At 35.2% G+C, this 19,405-nt stretch overlaps 1 protein-coding gene across 3 annotated transcripts in view; it reads right to left on the bottom strand.

Annotated features, from left to right (window-relative positions):
- Positions 1-19,405, bottom strand: part of PARP4 (poly(ADP-ribose) polymerase family member 4) — a 107,499-nt gene that overhangs the window by 13,602 nt on the left and 74,492 nt on the right. For all 3 annotated transcript variants that reach the window (XM_025996618.2, XM_072719739.1, XM_072719740.1), the window contains 3 exons: positions 18,964-19,086; positions 8,007-9,017; positions 6,178-6,277 (listed from right to left, as the gene is read on the bottom strand). In XM_025996618.2, coding sequence (XP_025852403.2) covers positions 6,178-6,277; positions 8,007-9,017; positions 18,964-19,086 — 1,234 coding nt within the window. The remainder of the gene's footprint in view (positions 1-6,177; positions 6,278-8,006; positions 9,018-18,963; positions 19,087-19,405) is intronic.

Below are 19,405 nucleotides of genomic sequence, written 5' to 3'. Positions count from 1 at the left end.
CCAGAGCCGAAGACAGACACTCAAGCACTAAGCCACCCAGGCATCTCTCTATCTGAACTTTCTATTGTGTTCCATTAGCCTACTTATCTATTTTTGTGTCAATACCATACTGTAGGATTATAGTCTTAAAATTCAGGTAACTTGTGTACTCCTACTGTCATCTTCTACTGCAAGATTATGTTGGCTATTCTAAGTTCTTTTGCATTTTCATATAAATTTTAAAGTCAGCTTGTCAATTTGTATCAAATGTGTATCTCTTTCTGAGCTTGCTCTTCTGTTGATCAATTTGTCTATAATGTCATCAATACCACACTGTCTCGATTACTGTAGCTTTACAGTAAGTCTTAAAGTTGCATAGCATTAGTTCTCCAACTTTCATTTTTTTAAAGATTTTATTTGTTTACTTGAGAGAGAGAGAGATAGCAACATGAGCAGGGGGGATGGGCAGACGGAGAAGTAGACTCTCTGCTGAACATGCCCCCCCCCCCCCCCCCCCCCCCGACATGGGGCTTCATCCCAGGACCCTGAGATCATGACCTAAGCAGAAGGCAAATGCTTAACTGATGGAGCCACCCAGGTGCCCCTCCAACTTTCTTCTTCAAAATTGTTTTGGCTATTCTAGGTCTTTTGCCTCTCCACATAAACTTTAGAATCAGTTTGTCCATATTCATAAAATCATTGCTGGGATTTTGACTGGTATTCCATTAAATCTGTAGATCAAGCTTGACAATATTGAGTTTTCCTATCCATGAACCTGGAATATCAATCCATTTATTTAGCTCTTCTCTGATTTCATTGATCAGATTTGTAGTTTTCTTCATATAGCTCTTATATATATTTTGTTACATTTATAATTAATTGTTTAACTTTTGAGAGTGCTAATATAAATGATATTGTGTTTTTAATTTCAAATTCCATTTGTTCTTTGTTGGATTATAGGAAAACAACTGACTTTTGCATATTAACCTGAATCCTGCAACCTTGGTATAACTGTTTAGTTTCAAGAGTTTTTTTTTTACATCATCTGCAAATCTGATTAAAACTATTTTAAAGTTTTTATTTTAATATCAGTTACGTTTCAAGAATTGTTTATTCTTTTAAATTTTCAATATAGACAATCATATCATCTTTAAACAAAGAAAATTTTAATTTCTTTCTTCCTGATCTGTATATCTTTTACTTCCTTTTCTGACCTTATTGCATTAGCAAGGACTTCCAATACAATATTAAAAGGGAGTGGAGAGAGGAGCAACCTTTGCCTTGTACCTGATCTTGATGGAAAAGCTTCTAGTTTCTCACCATTAAGTATCATATTAGCTATAGGGTTTTTAAAAAAATATTTTATTTATTTATTCATGAAAGACACAGAGAAAGAGAGGCAGAGACATAGGCAAAAGGAGGAGGCTCAAGGCAGGAAGCCCAATGTGGGACTCAATCCTGGGACCCTGGGATCACACCCTGAGCCAAAGGCAGAGGCTCAACCACTGAGCCACTCAGGCATCCCTATAGTTTTTTTGTTTTTTTTTTTTAATAGATAGTCTTCACTAAGTTGAAGAGGTTCTCCTCTATTCATTGTTTACTGAGAGTTTTTAGCATGAATGAGTGTTGGATCTTCTCAAGCGCTTTTTCTCAATGTATTGATATATCATGTAGTTTTTCATTTTTATTTTGTTGATGTAATGGATCACATTAATTTATTTCCTAATGTTGAATCAGCCTTGTATACCTGTGATAAATCCTACTTGGTCATGGTATATTGTTGTATTTATACTTTTTCGGATTCACCTTGCTAATATTTTGTTGAGGATTTTTGCATTTATGTTCCTGAGAGATATTGGTTTATGGTTTTCTTCTCTTGTAATGTCTTTGTCTAGTTTTGGTATTAGGGTAATGTTGCCCTTATAGAATGAGTTAGAAATTATTCTCTCAAAAAAATTATTCTCTCTGCTTCTATACTCTGAAAGACATTACAGAGACTTAGTATAATTTCTTCCTTAAATGTTTTGTAGAATTCACCATTGAACTCATCTGGGCCTGGTACTTTCTGTTTTGAAAGGTTATTAATTATTCATTCAATTTCTTTAATAGATACAGGTCTATTCACATTTTCCATTTCTTCTTGTGTGAGTTTTGGCAGATAATGTCTTTCAAGGAATCAGTACATTTCATCTAGATTATCAAATTTGTGGGCATGGTTGTTCACAACTTTGAATCCATAGATCAATTGGGGAGAACTGACATGTTCACATTATGAGTTTTCTTTTTTTTTTTAATTTATTTTTATTTTATTTATTCATGATAGGCACACAGTGAGAGAGAGAGAGAGAGAGAGGCAGAGACACAGGCAGAGGGAGAAGCAGGCTCCATGCACCGGGAGCCCGACGTGGGACTCGATCCTGGGTCTCCGGGATCGCGCCCTAGGCCAAAGGCAGGCGCTAAACTGCTGCACCACCCAGGGATCCCCAGATTATGAGTTTTCTAATCCCATTACATTAAAAATTTTCCCCATTTATTTCAATCTTTTAAGAATTCTCTCAATAATGTTTTGTAGTTTTTATTTTAGAAATCTTGCATACCTTTTAAAAAATTTATTGTTAGGCATTTGATATTTTTAACACCATTATAAATGGCATTTTAGGGGATCCCTGGGTGGCTCAAAGGTTTAGTGCCTGCCTTCGGCCCAAGGCATAAGCCTGGAGTCCTGGGATTGAGTCCCAAATCGGGCTCCCTGCATGGGGCCTACTTCTCCCTCTGCCTGTGTCTCTGCCTCTCTCTCTCTCTGTGTCTCTCATGAATAAATAAATAAAATCTTAAAAAATAATGGTATTTTAAAATAGCAGTTTCCAACTATTTGTGGCTAGTACATGGGATTACAATTAATTTTTGTATTTTGACCTTATATCCTTTGACCTTGTATCAGCTTTTGTTTGTCTTTGGTTAATTTCCTTAAATTTTTTAAGGTTTTTTAAATTTGTTACTTAATCTATATATCTATATAGGTATATTTTAGGTCCTTGTACTTAGTGTTCTTTTTTAACTGTAGTATGGTTGACGTACAATGTTATAATACTTTCAGGTACACAACAGTGATTCAATAATTCTATACATTTTACTATGCTCACAACCATACAAATGTAATTACCTTCTGTCATCATACAATGTTATTACAATATTATTGACTACATTCCTTATGCTGTACTTTTCATCTCCATGACTATTTATTTATAACTGGAAGTTTGTACCTCTTAATACTCTTATTTGTGCATCCCCTCTAATCCTGTTCTCTCTGGCAACTGCCACTTTGTTCTCTGTATTTATGATTATGGAAAAAAGTTTCCTTTATTTTTAAAGGATCTTTTCTGTTGGATATAGAGTTCTTAGCTTATAGGTTTTTTTTTTTTCTTTCAGCACTTTAAAGATATTATTCCAGGGACGCCTGAGTGGCTCAGCAGTTGAGCATCTGCCTTTGGCTCAGAGCTTGATCCCGGGATCCCAAGATCAAGTTCCACATTGGGCTTCTTCCTACATGGAGCCTCCTTATTCATCATGAATAAATAAATAAAATATTTTTAAAAAATGATATTATTCCATTATCTTTTAGCTTCCATTCTTTTAAAAAAAAATATTTTATTTATTCATTCATTCATTCATTCATTCATTCATTCATTCACAAGAGACACAGAGAGAGGCAGAGACATAAGCAGAGGGAGAAGCAGGCTCCTCACAGGGAGCCTGATGCAGAACTCAATCCCTAGACTCTGGGATCATGTCCTGAGCTGAATGAAGGCAGACCCTCAACCGCTGAGCCACCCAGGCATCCCTAGCTTCCATTATCTCTGATGTGAAGTAATTTAAAATTCTTATAGATGTTCTCTTGACTCTAATATGTCATTGTTTACTGTTTTCTTTAAGATTTGTCTGTGGTTTTCAGCAGTTTGATTCTGGTCTACTTAAATGTGGTTCTGTTTGTATTTATCCTGCCTGAAGTTCTACTGAATTTCTCAGATCTAAAAGTTTATGTCTTTCAACAATTTTAGAAAAAATTCAATTTTATTTATTCAAACATTTTTCTATTCCTTCTGGGATCCCAATTACATGAATATAAAATCTTTTGATATTATTCCACATGTCCTAGATTCTCTTCTTTTTTCATTGTTTTTTTTTCTATGCTTCAGCTCAGATAATTTTTAAAAAGATTTTATTTATTTATTTATTTATTTATTTACTTACTTACTTATTTATTTATTCATGAGAGACAGAGAGAGAAAGAGGCAGAGACCCAGGCAGAAGGAGAAGCAGGCTTTCCACAGGAGCCTGATGCAGGACTCGATCCCAGACCTGGATCACACCAAGTCAAAGGCAGCCGCTCAACTGCTGGGCCACCCAGGAGTCCTGGTTTGGATAATTTTTATTACCACTTTATATTATTATAATTTAAGTTACATGATCTTTTTGGTTTTGTTTGTTTTGGTGCATTGTGCTACTAAGCCTATCCAATACCTTTTCATTGAAGATATTATATTTTCCACTTCTAGGTTTTCATTTGATTCTTATAGTTTCCACCTATTTGCTGAGATTCTCCCATTTGTTCACTCATTCTGTTCTTCTTTTCTGATAAATCTTTTACTATACTTATAATAGCAGTTTTAAATCCTTGTCTGCTAATTCCAACAATTGGGGCATCTGTAGGTCAGCAACTATAGGATATTTTCTCTTAGATTATAAGTCATATTTTCCTGCTTCTTTGTATGTTATTAAATTTTCATTCCAGGTTGTATATTGAAAACTGTGGAGACTCTGGATTACATTATCTTATTCTAAAGAATGCTGAGTTTTTTTCTGGTGATAGTATCCTTTAAAAACTTTGTTTTAGGTTTTGTTAGGGTGGGCCTATTTTGTTTTTCTGTTTCATCCTGTGGGATAGTCTTTGATTATGGTTTATGGTCCTTTTGACCCTTTTGGGTTTTAGTGGAAAACTTGAGATGTTTATAGATTCTAATTTGCTATAATTTAAACACTGAACTCTGTCTCCCCAACACTTGACAGCAGCTGAAATCTTTGCTCTGCTCTTTTTCTTTCTAGCTGTTGCTTTTTTTCTGGATTCCCTGAAGTCACATCCTGTTTATGTATGGGTTAGGGGAGAATCAACAACCTGAGGGAATTTGAATGCATACTTCAGGGCTCCCTGCTCTGTGGCTCACTCCTTTCCAGGATTTTCACCCTTAATTTCCAGGCACTTAGGCAGCCTTGAATTGTGACCCTTATGTCATTATCCTATTAGATTTTCTGTTTCAGTTCTAACTTCTCATATGTCTCGTGAACTGAGAATCATCTTTGGGTGAACAGCTGGATAAATGTAGAGCTCATCTCATTTTCTTTCTCTTTTCAGGGATCTGGTACCCTCTAGCTTCTGCCTGTTCTTTTTCTTTTTTTTATTAAATTGCATTCCAGGCCTTAAAAGAGTGGTTTTGTTTTATTTTATTTATTTATTTATTTATTTATTTATTTATTTATTCATTCATTCATTCATTCATTCATTCATTCATTAAATATATATTTTTAAAGATTTTATTTATTTATTTATGAGAGACACAGAGAAAGAGAAAGGCAAAGACACAGACAGAAGCAGGCTCCACGCAGGGAGCCCGACGTGGGACTCGATCCAGGGTCTCCAGGATCACGCCCTGGGCTGAAGGCAGTGCCAAACTGCTGAGCCACCGGGGCTGCCCTATTTATTAAAGATTTTATTTATTTATTCATGAGAGACACACAGAGAGAGAGAGAGGCAGAGATACAGGCAGAGAGAGAAGCAGGCTCCATGCAGGGAGCCTGACATGGGACTCAATCCTGGGATTCCAGGATCATACCCTGGGCCGAAGGCAGATGCCCAACCACTGAGCCACCCAGGTGTCCCAAGAAAATAATCTTTATGTTAAGTTACTGAAATTTTGGATTTTTAAAATAGAAGTTATTGTTACTTATGCTAATTAATTTTCACAGGCAATATCCTAATTAGTGATAAAGATATGACTAGAATCTAGTCCTCTGTTTCCTTTGATGGTTAACAAATATAATTCCACATAACTTACATAATTAGCACATTGGTACACTAGTTTGCAACAAAATTTACAACAGTTAAGAACATGCCATTTAATTAATAGAAAAATGGTGACTTACCCAGAGATCGAATGCCTTTTTGTTCAAGAAAGCTGTTTAAAATATTTACATTAAGATTTAATATAAATCCTAGTTCTGGTGTAAGCTTCCAGAAGCCATCCTATGAAAAAAAAAAAAAAAAATTAAGCCACATTATTGAAATTTAATTACATACATAAGATATTAATGTAATAAATAATGTTTCCAATGATCTCATTTCAGTTTATTAAGACATTTCTAAAATTTTTATTATCAAAAATTTTATTTTTATTATTTTTTAAAATCAATGTTCTTTATAGAACTATGAGTTCTATTAGTTCTTGATATACTAGTGACACAATATTGTTGGGAGTCTCAAAAAATACTATGGACATTATGTATCAAGTGGCACTTATAAATGGTGTTATGTGTTTTTTTCTTCTAGGAATGCTTTGAACTGATGTTTCTCAAACTTTTAAGTAGCATATTCCTTTTGATCAACATTAAAAATGTGCCTTTATGATGTCTGAAATATGAAAATGACATTTTTTTACTAAATATAAAATTGTAAAAAAAAAACAAAAAAAATAAAATTGTTATGGTAAATATGGTCTTTAAAAATACTTTACTTATCCTCACTGTCCTCTGCCCACCATACCTAACTTTCTAAGGCTGATGTTTATTACATATTATAAGGTGGTTGTAAGCCTGAACATGGGGATCTTGAACTTGAAGTAGATCGACTCCAGGTCTCAAGGCAACTGATAAAGGGAGCAGAAAGGAGAGTAAGGTCATAGGCAGGTGCACAGACTCTATACCAATAATTTGAAAAATAAAAGCATTGATATAGGCTAACTAGTATTGAACTAGTTCTAGATGCCAGGTTTTTGGTTTTTAAAAAAACTTTTAGCCACTTCTTGTGGAAAATCTTTTATTATATCCACTTTGCAGATGAGGATACTGAGGCACAGAGAAGTTTAAGCAACTTGTTCAAAGTTGCACAGCTAACAAGTAGCAGAGGCATGATTTAAGCCCCAACAGTTTGGTTCCAAAGCCCACAGATAGCAATATCTGCTATACTGCTTCCAACACTGCTTTCATGTACATTCTTTCAGGTAAAAAATAAAAGCTGGGCAGCTGTTATTATCTTGTTTAAACCTCAAAACCACTTTATGAGGTAGTCATTATTATCATCCCCAGTATATGGGTAAAGAGCCTGAGACTCAGGAAGGTTATCTGACTTGCCTTAAATCACAAAGCAGTAGGACTAAGGCACAAATTTAGTCTCACTAAATCAAGTTGCTTTTTTCACTTTATATCAAAACAAATAATAACATACATGAGACTGGGTCTTAGTATCAGTGCAGGAACTAAATTTATTGGGTGTTTATTAGCTTCACAAATGGAATGATAAACTGTAACACAATCTTACATGTTGAGTCATATTCCCAAGACCATATGTGAACTTCACAATGAGATGTTAACATGATTGTAATTCATCTATCTGTTCTAGAATCTAGGAAATCAAGGTGTTACCCCATGACCCACCCAGGGGTGCTAATATTCAACCAAGGAATATTAATATTCACTTGCATGATATTTTGGTCTAACAATTAAAAGTAGATAGATAAATGCCATCATCAAGCAACTGTATTGTTCAATGACTTTTTTTTTTTTTACTTTTTTTTACTTTTTTTTTTAAAGCAAGATTTTATCAATGAAGGAAGCAGTATGTTGATTTACATTCTTCCACAAGTCACTTACCTCACTAATACACTGGTAAACATTTCAATGACCAGCTACTTTGAGTATTTCTGTTCTGAACTATGAAGCTAATTAACCATACACTTAAGGGTAAATTAGACTAATACCTCAGTTTGTAGACTGAAGAGTTCAGTCCAAGGCACAAAATTCGTCCAGCTTTGTTCATCTTTTTGTGACTGAAAGCTTGCAGTAAAGTTACTTCCTCTAATATCAAATTTTGCCGCTTTTTTAAAACAACTACTTGTCAGAAATTCTGGTGTTTCATTATTTTCTGTTGCAAAAAAACATTCATAACTTGAAGGTGATGAAATTCTGGCAGAAAGATCTGTGGAAGAAGACTCCAATTCAGTGTTAGCAAACAGATCTATTGGTGGCTTGTAACTGGTGCTCAAAGGAACTACAGAATTTTGAAAATAAAGAGGAGAATCAGAATGGTAATGAACGTCAAACCCTCTGGATGGACTAGCAGAAGAAACTCTTTTAGGAAGAGACAAAAAAATATTTGGCTGCAGGGGAGAGTCCAACCCATGGGAAATGCTACCAGAATTGTCGGTCTTATGGCTATGATAAGTTTCAGGTAGAATAACCTCTCTGGAGTTAAATGAGGCACCTAAAAGAGAAGAAAAAGCAGAGGATCCAAAACGTGGGGAAGGTGGTCTGGAAGGGGTACGTGACTCAGGGGTAAAGTCACCCAAAAAGTCAATTTGAAGGTCTTGGTCATTCTTAGATGGACCAAACTGTTTGAGACTCTTAGGACAAGCAAAATGAGCCTTTTTATGACATAGGCGGGGAGGATGAAGGAAACTAGAACCAACAAAGGGCTGAACTTCCAAACAGGCTGAACTATGGGCAGCAGAAATGCTATAACCAGCCGGTTTTAGGAAAGGGGCAGCTTCACAAAGTGGTGGTTTAAATGAATCCATCCGACTTAAATCCAATGGCTTTTCCACATCTCCACGTTCAAAATTGACTATTAAAGGTTTTTCTGATAGTTGGGAACCAAAATCTTCCAAAACATCCAAATCTTCAGAATATTCCAGCCGAGATAATTTAAACTTTCTGTTCGTCAAATGTGGTTGTGGCAGTTTTTCTTTCCATTCAAAGAATGCTGAAAAAGGCTGTCCAAGAGGGAAAAATATAAGGTAAGGAAAAAAACAAAATAAAATGAACAATCAAACATACTTCCTATAGTTGACTTCTGAGTAGACAGACATGTAATCATAATCGCTTATCCTAGAGCACTGAAAAGAGGATATATTCAAGATAATTTAAATACAATACCCTACTTATATAGATACAAATCTTATATAGAGATTTGGAGAGAACAGCAACAATAAATACATCTTCCTTTCTCTTTATTCTTAGTGTGCTAAAATTTTCAACACCCCTCATTTTATACAAAAGAAAACTCAGCACTATAGAAGTGTCTTGTTCAAGATTTTAAAATTAGCAGTATCACAGTGTGTAATTGGCCCTAAAATAAACTGATAATTTGAAATAAATTATTCTAGTCTTTTATTCTGCTGTTCAGAAATATTAAGGAAATGGGAAAACTGAAAAAAAATTTCAAAAGCTTTAAAGTAACTAAATGAATGCATCTTTATACCAGACTTTAAATGACATGTAAAACGAATGGGAATTGAGGATGCTATGCTACTACTATTCCTGGAATATAAAAAGTCTTTCTTAAAAAGATACATGTAAATAAAATCCAGTTTTATATGAATTACAAGTCTTTGAAATATTTTGGAAATAATTAGCCTGGCAGCACCTGATTGGCTCAGTGGGTAGAGCACGTGGCTCTTGATCTTGCAGTTGTATATTTGAGCCCCACACTGGGTGTAGAGATGACTTAAAAAAAAATCTTAAAAAAAATAATTAGCCTATAATTTTACAAAGGTAAATCAGCTATTTTTTTAAAAGTGTAGTCTTTCCCCATTCAGTCATTTCCAGTATACATTTAAATAATTATGCTGCAGAACATATAACAAGACACATATTTGAAAATAACATTTAAAAACAATACTTTTCTGGTTAAATTTCTCTTAATTACAGAAACAAACTAAATAGAACAATAATGATGGACTAGACCTATCAGATATTAAGGTATTTTATAAAATTACAATAATGAGACATCAATGGAACAGAACAGATGGTCCAGCAATAGATCCTAAAACACAGGAATTTAGTAGATGATAAAGATGACACTTTTTTAAAAGCTTTTATTTATTTATTCATTGAGATACAGAGAGAGCGCGAGAGAGGCAGAGACACAAGCAGAGGGAGAAGCAGGTTCCATGCAGGGAGCCCAACACGGGGCTCGATCCTGGGACTCCAGGATCATGCCCCCTGCCAAAGGCAGGTGCCAAACCCGCTGAGCCATTCAGGGATCCCTAAAGATGACATTTTAAGTCAATGGGAGGAAAAATAGTTATCCAATAAACAGTGTTGGGGACAGTGGGTAGCTAATCTGGAAAAGAATAAAGTTAGTTCCATACTTCCTATCTTATACCAGGATAGATTCAAATTGGATGAAAAATTAAATACAAATAAGAAAGCATAAACAGTTTAAAATAAAACTATTTTACAAAGTAAGTAAGAGGACACTTTGAGAAAGCATAATCTCTGAATAGTAAAGCTGTTTTTAAGCATGATATAAAAACCAAAACAATAAAACAAAAACAAGAAACCCAAAGATCAAAAAATGTGACTGCACTAAGAAATCTGCATGACAAAAAGATGATGAATGACAACAAAATGTAAACGGCAAAGTGGGACACAAATTTGTGCAACTCAAATTACAAACAGCTAATTTCCCTAATATGTAGTTTTCCCGAAATAAAAAAATTACTAATAACAAAGGCAAAAGACATGTAGATAACACATAGAAAAGAAGATATCTAAGGCTCTTAAGAATATGAAAACATGCTTATCTTCATTCACAAAGAAATGAAAATTAAAATATCACTAACACATTTCTCACCTGTCCAATTTGCAAAGCTCAAACATTTGAATGATACATTGGGTTAAGGAGGGACAGTAAGAGCCTCTTGCATGCTACTGATGTGAGTGTGAATTGATATAACTTACACAGAGGGCAATTTGGTTAGAGTTAATTGAAATTTTCAGAATGGATTTACTAAGGGATCATTGATATACAATAAACAGCGTATTTAAAGTGCATAATCTGAGGAGCACCTGGCTGGCTCAGTTGGTGCAGCACCTGACTCCTGATCTCAGGGTCTTGAGTTGGAGCCCACATTGGGAGTAGAGTTTATTTTTAAAAAATAAAATAAAGTGTATCATTTGGTGCATTCTGACTTAAGTAGACATCATGAAGCCGTTATCACAATGAAGAGAATGAACATATCCATCACTTCCAAGGTATTCCTGCGCCCTTTTGTAATCTACCTCATTCCTCTCCTCACTATGCCCAGGCAACTACTATTTACTTGCTTTCAGTAACTTTAGAATGGTTTACATGTATTTTGTATCAATGGAATCATACAATTTCTATTCTTCTTTGTTTGACTTCTTTTAGTTAGCATTAACCATCCTGACATTCATCCATGTTGCATGCATCAACAGTTACTTCCTTTTTATTGCTGAGTAGTATTCCATCATATGGCTATATCACAATTTGTTTATTCATTTCCTGACGGTTGTTTCCAACTTCTGGCTACTATAAATAAAGCCACAATGAGTACTTATGCAGAAATCTTTGACCATAAACTTTCATTTCATTTGGTTGGGTCAAATGGTAGGTGTACGTTTTATTTTTTAAGAAACTGTCCGGAGTTTGTAAAATGATTTTGCCATTTTTAAAAGAAGATTTCATTTATTTATTTGAGAGAGAGAGAGTGAGAGTGAGAGAGATCACTGAAGGAGAGGGAGAGGGAGAAGCAGACTCCCTGATAAGCAGGGAGCTCGATGCGGGGCTGGGTCCCAGGAACCAGAGGTCATGACCTGAGCTGAAGGTAGATGCTTAACTCACTGAGCCCCCCACCTTGGTTGTGCCATTTTATACTAACCAGCAGGTGCAGGAGAGTTACAGTTGTTCTATATCTTTGCCACATCTAGTACTGTCAGCCCCTTTTAGGCCATTCAATTGGGTATGTAAAGGTATCTCATTGTGGTTACAATTTTCATATTCTTATGTGACTCATGACGTTGAACATCTTTTCATATGCTTGTTTGCCAACTGTGTATCTTTTTTGGTGAAGTGTCTATTCAAACCTGTTCATTATCTTATTGGGTTTTCTTATTGAATTGTTAAGTTTGCTTTATATATTTCAGATGTCTTTATCAGATGTATTTTACAAATATTTCCTCACAGTCTTCGGTTGGCCCTTTCATTTGCTTAATGGTGTCTTCTGAAGAGCAAAAGTTTTTGATATTAATGAAGTCCAATTCACCAATTTTTAAAAGTTTTTTAAATTTAAGAAACTTTTGTCCAACCCAAATTCATTAACATTTTCTCCTATGTTCTCTTCCAGATATTCTAGCATCAGTTGTTACATTTAAGTCTATATTCCTATATTCTAATCTTTGCAAATGGTCTGAGTTAAGGATAAAAGTTCATTTATTTTTTCCCTTTTATTTTTTTACTTAAATTCAATTAACATATAGTGTATTATTAGTTTCAAAAGTAGAGTTCAGTGATTCACCAGTTTTATAGAACACCCAATGCTCATTACATCCCATGCCCTCCTTAATGTCTATCACCCAGTCACCCCATTCCCCAACCCTCCTCCCCTTCAGAAACTGTTTTCTGTGATTCAGAGTCTCTTATGGTTTGTCTCTCTCTCTCTCTGATTTTTGTCGTTTTATTTTTCCTTCCCTTTCCCTATGCTCCTCTATTTTGTTTCTTAAACTTCACATGTGAGTGAGATATAATTGTATTTCTCTGATTGACTAATTTCACTTAGCATAATAACCTCTACTTCTATCCATGTCATTACAAATGACAAGATTTTTTTTTGATGGCTGAGTAGTAGTCCATTGTATATATACACCACCTCTTCTTTATCCATTCATAAAGATGTTGATGGACATCTGGGCTCTTCCTGTAGTTTGGCTTTGCGGACATTGCTGCTATAAACAGTGGGGTGAGGTGCTCCTTTGGATCACTATATTTGAATTGCTGGAGTAAATACCCAGTAGTGCAATTACTAGGTTGTAGGGTACCTCTATTTTTACCTTTTTGAGGAATCTTCATACTCTTCCAGAGTGGCTGCACCAGTTTGCATTCCCACCAACACAGTAAGAGGTTCCCCTTTCTCCACGTCCTCACCAACATCTGTAGTTGCTTGACTTGTTAATTTTAGCCATTCCGACAGGTGTGAGGTGGTATCTCATTGTGGTTTTGATTTGTATTTCCCTCATGATGAATGATGTGGAAGATATTTTCATGTGTCTGTTGACCATGTGTATGTCTTTTTTGGAGAAATGTCTGTTCATGTCTTCCATCCATTTCTTGACTGGATTTTTTGTTCTTTGGGTGTTGAGTTTGATAAGTTCTTTATAGATTTTGGATACAAGCCCTTTATCTGATAAGACACTTGCAAACACCTTCTCCCATTCTGTCGGTTATCTTTTAGTTTTGTTGATGGTTTCTTTTGCTGTGCAGAAGATTTTTATCTTGATTAAGTCCCAATAGTTCATTTTTGCTTTTGTTTCCCTTGCCTTCATAGATGTGTCTTCCAAGAAGTTGCTGTGGCCAAGTTCAAAAGGGTTGTTGCCTGTGTTCTCCTCTAGGATTCTGATGGATTCTTGTCTCACATTTAGATCTTTCATCCATTTTGAGTGTATTTTTGTGTATAGTGTAAGCCAGTGGTCCAGGTTCATTCTTCTGCATGTGGCTGCCCAATTTTCCCAACGCCATTTGTTGAAGAAACAGTCTTTTTTCCACTGGAAGTTCTTTCCTGCTTTGTCAAAGATTAGTTGATCATAGGGTCCATTTCTGGGTTCTCCATTTTGTTCCATTGATCTGTGTGTCTGTTTTTGTGTCAGTACCACACTGTCTTGATTACAGCTTTGTAGTGCAGTTTGAAGTCAGGCACTGTGATGTCACCACCTTTGGTTTTCTTTCGCACCATTCCTTTGGCTATTTGGGGTCTTACTTGGTTCTGTACAAATTTTACGTTTGTTCCAGCTCTGTGAAAAATGCTGGTGGTAGGTATTTTTTTTTAATTCAATTTAATTAACATACAGTACTACCAGTTTCAGAGGTAATTTAGTGATTCATCAGTTTCATACAACACCCGGTGTTCATTACATAAGTGCTCTCCTTAATGCCCCTTACCTAGTTACCCCATCCACCCACCTCCCATTGGTGGTAATTTGATAAGGATTGAATTCAATGTATAGATTGCTTTAGGTAGTATAGACATTTTAACAATATTTGTTCTTCCAATCTATAGGCATGGAATGTTTCTTTGTGTCTTCCTCAATTTCTGTCTCTATAGTTTTCAGAGTACAGATCCTCTACCTCTTTGGATAGGTTTATTTCTAGGTATCTTATGGTTTTGGTGCAATTGTATATGGGATTGATTTCTTGATTTCTCTTTTTGCTGCTTCGTTATTGGTGCATAGAAATGCAGCTGACTTCTGTGCATTGATTTTATATCCTGCCACATTGCTGAATTCCTAGCAATTTTTTTGTAGAGTCTTTTGGGTTTTCTACATAGAGTATGTTGTTTGCAAAAAGTGAGTTTGATTTCCTCCTTCCCCATTGGGATGCTTTTTCTTCTTTTTGTTGTCTGATTGCTAAGGCTAGATGGCTGGAATTATGTTGAACAGTGGTGAGAGTGGGCATCCCTGTCATGGGCATCCCTGTCATGTTCCTGACCTTAGGGGAAAGGCTCTCATTTCTTCCCCATTGAGAATGACGTTCACTGGGGGCTTCTCATATATGGTCTTTATGATGTTGAGATATATTCCTTCTATCTCTACTTCCCAGAGGTTTTTTTTTTTTTTTTTTTTTTTTTTTTTTTTTATCAAGAAAAGATGCTGTATTTTGTCAAATGCTTTTTCTGCATCTATTGAGAAGGCCATATGGTCTTTATTCTTTCTTTTATTAATATGGTGTATCACATTGATTTGTGGATATTGATTTGTGGATCCTTACAGCCCAGGAATAAGTCCTACTTGGTGAATAATCTGTTGGATCCAATTAGCTAGTACCTTGTTGAGAATTTCTGCATCTATGCTCATCAGGGATATTGGTCCGTAATCCTTCTTTTTAGTGGGGTCTTTGTCTGGTTTTGGGATCAAGGTAATGCTGGCCTCACAGAATGAGTTAGGAGGTTTTCCTTCCATTTCCATGTTTTGAAACAGTTTCAAAAGACTAGGTATTATTTCTTCTTTAAATGTTTGGTAGAATTCCCCTGGGAAGCCATCAGGCCCTGGACCCTTGTTTGTTGGGAGATTTTTGATTACTGATTCAATTTTTTTGCTGGTTTTTGTTCTGTTAAGATTTTATAATTTTTCCTGTTTCAGTTTTGGTAATTTATGTTTCTAGGAATCTATTCATTTCTTCCAGATTGCCAATTTTTGGCATATAATTGCTCACAATATTCTCTTTTTTTAAAATTTTTATTTATTTATGATAGTCGCATAGACAAAGAGAGAGAGAGAGAGGCAGAGACACAGGCAGAGGGAGAAGCAGGCTCCATGCACCGGGAGCCTGACGTGGGATTCGATCCCGGGTCTCCAGGATGGCGCCCTGGGCCAAAGGCAGGCGCCAAACCACTGCACCACCCAGGGATCCCACAATATTCTCTTATAATTGTATTTCTGTGGTGTTGGTTACGATCTCCCCTCTTTCATTGGTGATTTTATTTATTTATTTTATTTATTTGGGTCCTTTCTCTTTTCTTTTTGATAAGTCTAGCTAGGGGTTTATCAATTTTGTTAATTCTTTCAAGGAACCAGCTCCTACTTTCATTGATATATTCTTTTTGTTTTTTCTTCTGTATCATTGATTTTTGCTTTAACCTTTATTACTTCTCTTCTCCTGTGGATTTAGGCTTTGCTTTGCTATTCTTTTGCCAGCTCCTTTAGGTGTAAGGAGATTATGTATTGGAGACTTTTCTTGCTTCTTGAGGAAGGCCTGTTTTGCTATTGAGCATCTTTTCATGTGATTACTGACCATTCATATATCTTCTTTGTAGAAATGTCTATTCAAGTCCTTTGCCCTATTTAACAAATTATTTAAAGATGTATTTATTCTTATGAGAGAGAGGGAAGGAGGGAGGGAGGGAGGGAGAGAGAAAAAGAGAGAGAGAGAGAGAGAGAGAGGGAGGAGAGTAGAGGGAGGGGCAAAAGGAAGGAATATTCATGCAGACTCCCTGCTGAATATGGAGGCTGGATCTCATGACCCATGAGATCACCACCTGAGGCGAAACCAAGAGTCAGATGCCCAACCAACTGAACCACTCACCTGCCCCTGCCCTATTTTTGAATTGGGTTGTTTGTTTTATTGTTGTTGAGTTTTAGGAGTTCTATATATTCTGGATATTGATCCTTTATCAGATATATCACTTTTAAGTATTTTCTCCCATTCTGTGGGTTATCTTTTTATTCTGTGGGGAGTGTCTTTTGATGTGCAAAAATTTTTTAATTTTCATGAAATCCAATTGCTCTATTTTTTCTTTTTTTTACTTTTGCCTTTGGTGTCATGTCCTGACAGATTATTGTTAAATCCAGTGGGTGAAGATTTGTCCTGTTTCTTCTAAGAGTTTTTATTGTTTTAGGCCTTACATACAGGTCATAGATCCATTTTGGGTTAATAACCTAGTATATGATACTAGGTTAAGAGTCTAATATGATTCTTTTGTATGCAGAGCTCCAGTTTTTTCAGTGGTGTTTGTGCTTTCCTCAATGAATGGTCTTGGTACCAGTGTCAAAAATCATTTGACTACATACGCAATGGTTTATTTCTAGGATCTCTATTGTATTCCATTGGCCTAAAGAAGTCTGTCTTCATACCAATATCACACTGCTTTGATTACTGTACCATTCGGGTAAGTTTTGAAATCAGTAAGTGTGAGTCCTCCATTTTTGTTTTTCTTTTTTCAAGATTATTTTGGCTATTTGGAGTCCCTTGAAATTCTAAATGAATTCTAGGATGGATTTTTCTACTTCTTCAGTAACATTGCTGAGCTTTTGATAGAGATTGCATGGAATCTATAGGCTGCCAATATTGACACTTTATTAAGTCTTGCACTATCCTATCTTCAAGTTCACTGCTTCTTTCTTCTGCCTCTTCAAATCTGCCTTTGAATCTCTCTAGTGAATTTTTCATTTCAGGTATTATACTTTTTAGTTCCAAAATTTCTTTTTGCTTTATTTTTAGGTCTTCTATCTCTACTGATAGTTTCATTTTGCCCATTCATCATTTTCTTTACTTTTTCTACACCTTCTTTTAGTTCTCTGAATATCTGTAAGATCATTGTTTTAAAGTCTTTGTCTAGTATATTTGTCATTTTGTATTTTTCAGGGACAGTTCCTGTTGTTTTATTTTTTCTTTTGTTTGGGCCATACTTTCCTGTTTCTTTGTATGCCTCATAATTTTTTTCCCTTGAACACTGAATATTTGAATCTAATTAATGTGGTAATTCTGGATATGAGATTCTCCTTCTTCCCCAGTGTTTATTGTATTTTTGTTATTCTTTTTTTTTCTTTTTTAATTGTTGTAGGCTGACAATCAGACTAAAGTGTAAACTTAATGTCTTAAGTCTTTTCTGAGCCTTTCCTTGGGTATGGGCAGTTAGTTTTAAATTATCCCCATAATTTTTAACATATAATTTATATATGTTAATTTTAACATATAATTTTAACATATAATTTATATATGTTATGTATTATGTTAACATAAATTTATTATGTTAACATAAATTTATGTTAATTTTAACATATAATTTATAACATAATAATTATTATGTTTATATATAAAAAACAACTACATATATATATAGTTGTTTTTTAATGTCCTGTCTTCAATGTTTGACTCCCAAAAAGGGGAAGAGCAAAAAATGAGCAGGGGGAATAAAGATGCAGGCTCTTTTAATCTCCTGGAAATTGCTTCAGCCAAAGGGGGAGGGGTTTGCAACAATGGGAGAGGTGGACCAAAGGCAGCCTACCTCTTTGTCTGCTAATTGGGATACTGCCCGTCTATTTTGTGGCAGTTACAACTTCTCTTCTCTCTAGCGAGAACTTCAAAATGGATCAAAGAAAATGAATGTTGCATATATTGTGTTTTCCCAAAATTCCTCTCAGATTTTTCCCTTAGATTCTAAATTCCTAAATTTTGGCAGTTTTATTTTGCTAACCTAGATACCCAAGGGTCTTATTAGCCCTGTTTTGTTCCTTTGGTACTGAAAACTACTTCCAGTTTCTATGGGAGTCACCTTTCTAAATTTTTACTTCTGGCTACAACAGCTACAGTATAAAGTACTATAAACTTTAAGAATTATTAGTGGTGGGCAGACTGGGTGGCTCAGCGGTTTGGCACCACCTTAAGCCCAGGGCATGATCTTGGAGACCCAGGATCAAGTCTTGCATGCGGCTCCCTGCGTGGAGCCTGCTTCTCCCTCTGCCTGTGTTTCTGCCTCTCTCTCTCTGTTTCTCTCGTGAATGGATAAATAAAATCTTTTATAAAAAAAAAAAGAATTATTAGTGGTAAATTTAGATTATCAGGTGGGACTTTTATCACTACTTTCATGACCAACCTATTAATTACTTAGAATCAGTGACTTTGGTTTCTTGTATGACAATTTATTTGTTATGAATGAAGCCAAATCATAGTTTTTCCCCTTTGGTACTTTATATATATATATATATATATATATATATATATATATATATAGCTATATATATGAGTGGTGACTTTGTCAGTTATGTAACAGCTTTTTTATAAATGTGCAAATATTTTCCATTATAAAGGAAACAATAGTTTCTGCATATACAAACATTAGGGTGCTATTTTAAGCAAAGGGTTCCCCTTGACCATCATACAGATATAAAAACACAATATTAATTTATTTGGTAATTAACATTTACCTGTGCCACACTGTCTTCCAGTTGCTCTTCCTGCCAGCCTATGTATGGCAGAAAATCTATATCTTCTTTGGCAATAAGTTCCAAAATATTTGGAATATCAGGAAAAGGTGACTCCTTACCATCCTATATTGAGTCACAATTAGGTAAAAACAAAACAGACATTATCGAATTAAGTAATTATTATTCTAAAGCCCAGTAAATCCTTAGTTTGAAATATGTATGGGTTTCAGATTAGAGTGTGTGTCCTGGGCCACAAGAGAGAAAGAAAGAGGCTAAAAAGACAAGTATACTCAGTTGAGTGGTTTTCCTCTTTATTGAGCTGGGTGTGGGTATTGTGCTAAGTGCCTTCTGTTGTGGGCTTTCCTCTTAAACTTATGAAAGAGAAAAGGTGTCTCTCAGGGTGAGGGAAACTCAAGCCCTTTCTATTTTTTGAGGGTCTTGC

This window comes from Vulpes vulpes, chromosome 9, assembly GCF_048418805.1.
Source record: "Vulpes vulpes isolate BD-2025 chromosome 9, VulVul3, whole genome shotgun sequence".
In the NCBI taxonomy this organism is placed as follows: Eukaryota; Metazoa; Chordata; class Mammalia; order Carnivora; family Canidae; genus Vulpes; species Vulpes vulpes.
The sequence above is the reverse complement of the archived record's forward strand: the minus strand, read 5'-3'. Positions and strand labels throughout refer to the sequence as shown.